At 36.4% G+C, this 9,555-nt stretch overlaps 2 protein-coding genes across 3 annotated transcripts; both read left to right on the top strand.

Moving 5' to 3' along the window:
- The first annotated feature begins 880 nt into the window (after positions 1-880).
- Positions 881-7,422, top strand: LOC128676138 (uncharacterized protein). Of its 2 annotated transcripts, none has more exons than XM_053756102.1 (6): positions 881-1,012; positions 2,863-3,009; positions 4,073-4,257; positions 5,117-5,285; positions 6,067-6,300; positions 6,802-7,422. In XM_053756102.1, the coding sequence occupies exons 1-6, from the start codon at positions 1,000-1,002 to the stop codon at positions 6,888-6,890; spliced, it is 837 nt and encodes a 278-aa protein (XP_053612077.1). In that variant the 5' UTR covers positions 881-999; the 3' UTR covers positions 6,891-7,422. The 2 variants fall into 2 exon arrangements, with proteins under 2 accessions (XP_053612077.1, XP_053612076.1); XM_053756101.2 differs by having other exon boundaries at positions 925-1,171.
- A 1,122-nt stretch (positions 7,423-8,544) lies between these two features.
- Positions 8,545-9,546, top strand: Tbca (Tubulin binding cofactor A). The gene is made up of 2 exons (XM_053756103.1): positions 8,545-8,856; positions 9,406-9,546. The coding sequence occupies exons 1-2, from the start codon at positions 8,648-8,650 to the stop codon at positions 9,536-9,538; spliced, it is 342 nt and encodes a 113-aa protein (XP_053612078.1). The 5' UTR covers positions 8,545-8,647; the 3' UTR covers positions 9,539-9,546.
- Positions 9,547-9,555: the final 9 nt, after the last annotated feature.

Below are 9,555 nucleotides of genomic sequence, written 5' to 3'. Positions count from 1 at the left end.
ACTTATATATATTAATATTATATACAGAATGGTATGGCTGTTGAGGTGACCTCACTAAAGTTTTTCAATAAAATTATTCAATTGACTGATTTGTTTTATTCTTCTTTTCGAGTGTATGTCGCCTCAAGGCATCTGAGATGATTTTTATTATTAGGTACTATAAAAATCTGGAAAAATGTTGAGTTATATTATATCACTTGACAATAAAATGTTAGGTAAGGTACCTACCTACCATATTTAAGTACGTCTAATATTTATTTTGTTACACACTGGAAGTAGGTTTAAGGCAAAGAACGAAAAGACAGTCGTCACTTTGAAATTAAAACCCTTTTTTCGTCGAGTTTAAAACAAACATTCATTCGTACGTGACAACCCTACCGAGTCTACTAAATAGAAAAGGGTTTTCGCTACGGTTTACTTATTTGTCACGTACTTACTTCCCTCGGGAAAACCGTTGAAATGTGTTCGAATAAAAGAGTAAAATAGCGAGAAATCGGTCTTTCTCCGTTATTATTTTTTTATGTCGCGAGAAAAATATCGCGTTGGAAGTGGGCGGGTGTGTAGTTTAGGTAAATACTTAATGTACGCTCCGTCGTCGTCCTCCGCATTGTCGTATTCATGTACGAATTGTACATTGATATTTTAGACCGGCATATGACAATATTGTGTTGTATACAGGATACAAGAAGTAGCACTAGCACCTTATTTTTTCCCTTAAATAATCCACGAAAGTGTTTTGAACTTTTTAAAAGCTTTTCTTAGCTTTTTGAAACACATTTCTAGGGACCGCTTGCGCTTGTGGCATTCCATTCATTGCATTGGATTTTCAAGAAATATTGTTTGGTCATCATTTAGATGAAAGAAAATGGATTCTGTCAGTGTCACTGTCAGTAGTGTCAGTCAATCAGCTGATTATTATCATTCTTTGGTTGCGTTGTGTTGTGTTACTGGTGTTGGTTGTTTTGTTGTGTTACAAGTTCTATTTTATTCGAATTGGAAATGTTGAAAAGAGGTAAATCATATATAGGTATCTAAATATTATATTGCGTACCTACCTCGACGATAAACGTTCATCATTACTTTAAGTAGCTTTCGTAAACTATGTACGAGAGTTCAACTGATGCAGTGCATCCTCGATTTAGTCGGAATAGAAAGATTTTCAAAACCGGTGGTACAGTATTCATTATATATTAAGTGAAACTATTATTTACTAAGCTTCGATGTTTACATTATATGTATATACATTTCTATCATGCATGCTCATCTTGCTTCTATAAGTTATAATTGCATGAAAAACACTACTTATTCTTCTACCTTTTATGTACATGTGTACACAATATGTAATCTCCTCAGGAAGACAGAGACAGACCTTTGCTGTTTAACTCTTTATTCATACTTACTTCTCCTGATGCAATCCAGCCACCACTTCTGTTTTCCTCTATAATTATATGTATTTAACTCCCCTGGGTCCTTTTCGACATGTGGTTTTCATCCCGTATCATAATATAGTTATATTATGATACGGTGTTTTAGTGTGATAAACCTTAAATCAACATAAAAATCTGTAACTAGGTACTTACATGAAGACGTAATAGATAACAATTGTTTGAACATTAAAACTTTTTTTAAATTCTTTCATTCAAAACTTTAGAATGAAAGCTATAAATAGTTTATTTTCTCAACTTTTTGTACAAGAGTTTAGATGGTACGATGTTTGGCCAATAACCCAGTAAATGAAACATGTATCTTGGTATTAATTATCTGAAAAGTGAAATTATATTTCTATATGTTTAAAAATGATGATTTATTTGGACCAATTAAAAAATGTGCATATTCTTTGCATTGCATAAAGTTGTGTGTGTTAAAATGAGACCACACAGTTTCTGTAATATATAACTAATTACAACATATAAACCAAACTAAATATGATAAGCAAATACTATCTCTGGTGTACATGCGTATGTTCAATGAGTGATAACATTATGATGATAAACTAAAATTATTTGTTTGCCACTTCTCGTAGGAAACATCGTTCATACATAAATGAGAATGTTACATCAAACATCATCTTTCTTTTCCTTGTTTTGTTACCATTGCATCCATACTAATATTATAAATGTGAAAGTTTGTCTGTCTGTTCGCTTACATTGCTAAACCACTGGACTGATTTTGATGAAATCTAGAGTAAATAGTGTAAATAAATAAATAAATTAACAATGATGGCATATAGAATATCTATTTTGAAGACCAATATATATATTTAAGATATACTTAATAACTTAAAAGTGAGCTCATATATCAGGGTATTTGAAGAAGACTGAAGTCCTACCACATACAAACACAGAATGTTACTAACATTGCTATTCATAAGTTATTTCTTTTTAAACCCCACACTAAAAGAAGGGCGTTATAAATTTTATGTGTCTGTCTGTGGCATCGTAGCTCCCAAACAGATGAACCAATTTTCGTTTAGTTTTATTTTGTCTCAAATAATTTTATCCCAAGTGTTCTTAGCCATGTTTCATGAAAATCAGTTCAGCCGTTCAAAAGTTGTAGCAAATAAATATTGAATTGTTTAATTTGTCTAACAAATAAACTTGTTACCATACCATCTGTGCATTGTGTATATGTTTTATGTTTCATGGCAGCCAACTTAACAATATGTTTCAATTTTAAAGATGAGTGAGTATGACGGTCTTTCTCTCGAGCCTCTCATCTTCAGCTGTTCCCATAAATGCAACAAAAACTAGAACCAGACCAGTTGTTAGAATACAAAACAACGGCAATAATGGCGAAGTGCCGGACGCCATAAGGTCGCTTTTGATTTGGACGGCCACATTTTATTTTTTATGTTTGTTGTAGGCCTTAAAATAGCTCTTATACAATCAACGGTGGGTCCAGACAAAGCTAAGAATGTGTCGCATATTGTCAGAGAAATACATAAAGCTAAGGAGAATGGTGCGCAGGTGGTTGCCCTAGGGGAATGCTTCAACTCGCCTTATGGGACTAGTAAGTTGAAAATTGTATAATTAAACTTCGGCCGCTGAAAGAACGCGTTCCTGACACCTGTCAGTTAGTCGTTAATAGTGATGGGCAAAGAATAACACGTTATGTTACTGTATCGACCTGTCAGGAACGCATTCTTTCATCGGCCAAAGATTAGGTACCTACAAAAATAATTCTCAGAAAGAAGTCACCATTACATTTTTATCAATTTCATTATTTCTTGTCGTCATCACATCGAGTGTGTTACGCTGATGTCAGATTTTATTCAAGTCGCCTAAAGGCATCTTGACATGACTTTTACTACTACTTACTAGTGGCAGGTAGTCGCATATACATTAGGGAAATAAACTGCCCACCAGTGTGCAGGTTTCCCCGCGATGTTTTCCTTCACCGGAAGCAAGTGGTGGTCTATGAAAACTACTATATATGAATCAGATTGGTAGATACAAACTCATGGCACGAGTAGACGAAGCTGAGACCTTTCGATCCACAGGCGAGCGTCTTAACCATTACACCAAAACCGCGTGGCACGAGTAGGATTCGAACCTGAGACCTTTCGATTCACAGGCGGGCGTCTAACCATTACATCACCACCGCTTCCATTATTTCTTGTCTTTTGGCATAATTTGTCAAGATTTTATTTAGTTTCATCCATCTAGATGTATGTCTGTCTGTAATCAAATCTAGCGAATTAAATTTCACCTACTTCCATTTTCCTACAGAGTTGAAATTTCCCACGTCGCTTCAGTTTTCCATGAAATGCATTATTGTGATAAGCATGACCTGTTCAGAGCAGAAAGCTCTTAACGAGGAAACTAACGGTTTAGTCAACGGACTGATATGGCTTTTTGTCACGTTGAATGCAAGAAGATCACATTGACGTCAACAAAAGCTTGTCGCAATGTAATTTTTGTAAAAAAACTTATTATATTTTTTTTTAAAACGAAATTTAATAATATTCATAATTCTATAGTTAGGTATACATACATTCTTTATGCTTTATTAGTAATGTTTCACGAGCATCGCATAAAATTCTAGAAGTTTTGTTGGCGTGTGTCATTCGTAGAGTACTTCGAGGAGTACGCGGAAGAAGTGCCAGCGGGCGAGACGTGCCGTGCACTGTCGAAGGCGGCGGCCGAGGCGGGCGTGTGTGTGGTGGGGGGCTCCGTGCCCGAGCGCTGCGGCGACAAGCTCTACAACACCTGTACTGTGTGGGACTCCAAGGGAAAGCTGTTGGCGCAACATAGGAAGGTAGTTAGATGAATGTTACGTGCCCCATCCTCGCACGTAATTGTATGTCACAACCACATTATTCCGTGTAATCATCCGTGCCACGTGTCTTCCGCGAGGGGGCCTACGAGCTAGAGTGCTGTGGAGATAAGTTCAACAACACCTACACCGTCGGACGTCAAAGGGAAGGTAGCTGGACTAAGACTGGGTGTAGCATACAGCAAAGTTACGTACCCCATCCTCACACGTAACTCAAATTCAAATTCAAAATTCTTTATTCAATTTAGGATGATATACATCACCTATTGACGTCAAAAATTACTTAAACTAAGTCTACTGCCGGCTTCCAAAGCGCAGGTGAAGAAGAAGCGGCGCAACAAACTTCACTGCAGCCTTTTCTCCAAGGACGTCAATTAACAAATATAAGTCTTATACATACACATATACAACTGTATGTCACAACCACATAACTGATGCTCCACCGTTGTAGATAACTAATAAACGCCTCGCCTCGTTCCGTAAGGGCTCCGTATGACATCTATTAGTGGACATGGGCTGGTCCTATCTAGAGCGGTATCACACACCACTCGGCTATATTTCTTATTGTGTTATTGCTAATTTGGTATCAAATCCTATTCAAGTAGCTTAGATACATCTGACGTGACTTCCATGACTACTTATCTACCGACTTCCAGTGGTATCATATACTCACTAATGAACTAAATATCCTATGTTCAAGTTTCTCTTACAACGATATATATCGGAAAAATTAACTGTTTTCCAATGACCAAAATAACAATGTAAATTCATAATAATGTCCGATTTCTCACGATCCTGAAGTGTACCTATCTGGTGGCTAAAAATGAAAAATAATTCTCAGATGCACCTATTCGACATTGACGTGCCCAATAAGATAAAGTTCAAGGAATCGGATGTGCTGTCACCCGGGCAGCAAGTGACAACCTTCGACTACGAGGGCGTTCGTATTGGAGTCGGCATCTGCTACGATCTGCGCTTCGGGGAGCTCGCGCATATAATGGCCGCCAACGGTAAGATTTACAATACAATATAGTGCAATGCAGTACAATAATACTTTATTACACAAATTAGTTACATAGTATACATAAGTATAAAATGTATAATCACACATAGCATGACGTCATGGTTTTGTGAGACGTCAGTTATTTTTTTATTTTAATAGCTACACCCTGCGGTGATACCCGCGAGCTTTATCATTAGCTTTTTTTTTTATTTTATGCCTTTTATAAATCGCTATTGTCTAAAAGACTTGACAAAATCCTATCTTAAATCGCGTACTTTCAGGATAAAAAGTACCCTATGTGTTAGGTATAAATAAGCTAGCTCAATACCAAATTCCATAAAAATCACAAACTTTCACCTTTATAATACTAGCTGCGCCCCGGGCTTTACTCCCGTGGGAATTTCGGCATAAAAAGTACCCTATGTGTTATTTCAGATTATATTCTACCCGTGTACCAAATTTCATATCAATCAGTACAGTAGATTTTGAATGAAAGAATATCACACATTCATACACACACATCTCACAAACTTTCGCATTTATAATATTGGTAGGATTAGCTTAGTACGCGGCTTTGCACGCGTGATTTCCCACGGGAGCAGTCATTTTTCTGCATGAAATATCCTATGTCTTTCTCCGTACTTGAGTCTATATGTATGCATAATTTTAAGAAGATTGGTTGAGTAAATAGAGCGTGAATAGGTAACAAACTTACTTTGGCATTTATAATATTAGTTAGGAATATAACAAACCTACTAACAGCGCCCTGTATATTATTTTCTTATCAGGGTGTTCTCTGTTAATCTACCCTGGCGCCTTCAACATGGTTACGGGTCCTCGACACTGGGAGCTGCTGGCGCGAGCGCGCGCCAACGACCAACAACTGTGGGTGGCGCTAGTGAGCCCGGCCAGAGACGAAAATGCTGAATACGTCGCCTGGGGCCACTCTATGGTCGTCAGTCCTTGGGGTGACGTGGTGCAGGAACTTGATGAGAAACCTGGCACTTTGTTCGCTGATATATGTGAGTTTCATCAGGAATCAAAAACAAATAGGAGACGCCGTTTTTCTCCAACAAAATTTGTGTGAAGATACGCGGGGCTGAGGCTGACGAGTGGGGAAGCGGTATTCCCATGGAACTCAAAATAAGTCCTGCTCCTCATTGCGGACTTCATTGTATCTGTGCACAATTGACACACCGGGTCCTTCTCTATGATTGGTCCGTGAGTTTTATATATTCTATCAAGCTAGTTTTCATCTATTTTTGCCTGTAGATTCTAATCTAAGAAAAACACTTTAAAATTTAACATTAAGTCATATTCGCGATGAAACTAAATAAAACAAAGGACAGCGCAAGACGATTGCTTTACCTACTCAGTGACAGCACGACTACGGCGCTCAGAAATCGCTTAATGTTTAACACGCGTGACACAATTCCATGTCATCTGTGTCCCGTGGACCGCACCGATGTCAAGCAGAGACGTGTTTTATTGAAATTAATAAACAACTGTTGTAATATTTTCAGCTTTCACAACGTTGGAGGACGTCCGACTCGCAATACCGATAAGAACCCAAAGGAGAACTGATGTATATGACACGATCGCGAAGAAGTAACGTTTATCAGAAGTAGGAAGCTGGGGGGTTACCACGAAACATAAAACACGTAGCACGTCATTGTCCACTTGCTTGAAATGGGAAAAAGAGACAGTATGTGAGTGAGACAGATTCTCACGCAATCGAGCTCATTTCATAAATTATCTCGCAATGTTTTTTTTTTTTTTCAAATGTGTTAAGCAAATTCACAGTTAGGATTGATAGACGGAAGTTCGATCTAACTTTCTCAATTATTATTATATCTATGAGTTGGTTAAACGACTTATTTTGTGTTCTGTTGACTGTACGTACAATAACTAATAGGGACGTGCTGGCTGCGTGCGCGGGAGTCCTTGCAATCACTATAAAGTAAACATCCGTGTGTCCACAGCAATAATGTGTCAATGTGTGGAAATTATTATACAATATGGACAATAATATATTTGTATAGGTACCTATATTTTTTGTTTTAATTAACATTATATTGTGTCGTATTATTGTTATAGTTTATCTTGTAACTGATACATTGATGTTATTAAAAAAAATAATTGTTGGTATTTTATTCATTAGATAGTGATTAAGTGTACATTTAAAAGTAGTTAATGTTTTGGAACCTTTATACATTTTGTACCTTTATATCTAGGTAGTTTGTTATATAATTGACCTTTAAGAACGAAACGAAAGAAAAAGAACAATTAATTAGTAAATAATGTCATTTTATACCTCTTTTTCGTTACACAACCTTCTAAAGCTGGTACAGGCTATCCGCCAGAACAGGCTATTTCAAAGTATATCCTCTTTGAAATAGCCTGCTGTTACCCAAATTAAAATAAAATAAATCGACTATTGTCACAGATAGATGGGGAGAGTAGTGAGAAATTAACTCCCGAGTCGAAGTTCTGAGAAGGTTCACGAGTCTCGAAAAGATACCTCTAGTCGGAGCTCGAGTAACTTATGTTATTCTTCTCGTCGAATAAAACTTTTCTATTCGTGTATATGTATATTAAAGTAAAGGCCCCAGATACCTCCCAGATCTTAGACTTAGACCTAGTCGTAGACTTGAACCCGAGGCGTGTGGTTGCCGCCCTAGACTACTCCTTATCTTCCCGTGGCGTTAGCGTTTGGCTAGATAAGGCCTTAAGCTTTATTTTCGCTTTAGTATTAGAGTCTGTCTAGTCAGTCGTGTCACAACGTACTTATTTGTTAAAATGTTATACATATGGCAATATTTAAATTATTTCAAAAGCAAGCAAAATATTTTGATACTTTACCTGATATTATTATTTTCTTATTTCCCATTTTATATGACTGTTTATTAAATTATGCCTAATTCTTTCTAGATGGTTTAGAAGACGATGAAATCAAAAATACGATCACAAATGAGGTACTTGGATTAAAAAAAAATTAACTGCTAAATATTAAAGTACGCAAAAGTTGTAATCTATGTAGGTACGCCTAAAAGATTACATAATTATGAATTGAGATTTAATCCGAGCATTCTTAATATTTAATAAAATAATTAAAGTATCAATTTGATATTTCGTAGTATATTCAGTGTTAACAACTAAAAGATTTTTAAATTTGCCGCGGTTTTGTTGTGCCACGAATCGCTAGACAGACTCTGTCTACTCCGTACCTACGGAGTATAATATTCAATGGTCGGCAATCACTATGCGTCATGAGCTTGAGTTTGTCAATTGTTTGACAGTTCAATAAACTTTTGTTTGCTTGACTTATTACCCGGTTACCAAAAAAAAAACAAGCGATTTATTCGAAAAATGGCAGATCCTAGGATTCGGCAAATTAAAATAAAAACCGGCGTTGTAAAGCGCATCGCAAAAGAAAAGGTGGTTTACGAAAAGGAAGCCGAGTTGCAGAAGAATCGTATACAAAAGTTGAAAGACGAAGGCCAAGACGAACACAACATACGCAAGCAAGAGGAGGTTTTGCAAGAGTCCCTGATGATGGTCCCTGATTGCCAGAGGCGGTGAGACTTTTATTTTCTATCTATTTCATAAATGAAACATCTATTTATCACGAATTCGCCCATATTGCAACAGTAGTTTCTTAATTTTCTTTGTTCATAGTGGCAGATGTTAGTTTTTAGGTTATGTATTCATCAAAAGTAGTTTTTTTTAATTTTCATTAATTTTGCGAATTGAGTTCTTTAACACCTATTGATTATAAGTTGAGTATGGTATTTCATCAAAATAATTGCTTGCCTTTTAATGATGACCTATTGTGCTTTTAAAACAGGAATAATTTTTATGATCTGAGATGGGTCCACAAAAAACTTCACAACCTCTGTGGCCTAATACCTGACTGCTACACTGGAGATCCAATCATGTAAAGATCATTATTTTCAGATTGACCTTGTTATTCTATATAGGATATTTATATCTATTTACATATGTTACAAAATAATAATATTGTTATGTTAGTATTCTATACACATCTTGTTCTTTGGACTAATCATATCTGTATGATTTACAATATATTTTATTATTTTCACGATATGTAACTTTTTGTTCATCAGGTTAGTAAAAGCATTTGCAGACTTGAAGAATACTTTAGAAACTGAACAAGACCTCAAAGAACACGAGGATTACCTCGCAGCAGAGCAAGTGCTACAAGACGCCACACCGCAGCTGCCCGATATCACCGCATAATCATTATACCATTTAAA

The sequence above is a fragment of the Plodia interpunctella genome, chromosome 15 (assembly GCF_027563975.2).
Source record: "Plodia interpunctella isolate USDA-ARS_2022_Savannah chromosome 15, ilPloInte3.2, whole genome shotgun sequence".
Lineage (NCBI taxonomy): Eukaryota > Metazoa > Arthropoda > Insecta > Lepidoptera > Pyralidae > Plodia > Plodia interpunctella.
This window is presented reverse-complemented; position numbering and strand designations above follow the sequence as displayed.

Bases quoted from the DNA above. Each gene is read 5' to 3' on its own strand.
- LOC128676138 (XM_053756101.2), top strand. From the start codon at position 1,102: ATGTACGAGAGTTCAACTGATGCAGTGCATCCTCGATTTAGTCGGAAT. The intron at 3,010-4,072 runs GTAAGTTGAAAA...TGTCATTCGTAG, and splicing joins CAACTCGCCTTATGGGACTA to AGTACTTCGAGGAGTACGCG. The intron at 6,301-6,801 runs GTGAGTTTCATC...TAATATTTTCAG, and splicing joins CACTTTGTTCGCTGATATAT to CTTTCACAACGTTGGAGGAC.
- Tbca (XM_053756103.1), top strand. From the start codon at position 8,648: ATGGCAGATCCTAGGATTCGGCAAATTAAAATAAAAACCGGCGTTGTA. The intron at 8,857-9,405 runs GTGAGACTTTTA...TTTGTTCATCAG, and splicing joins GTCCCTGATTGCCAGAGGCG to GTTAGTAAAAGCATTTGCAG.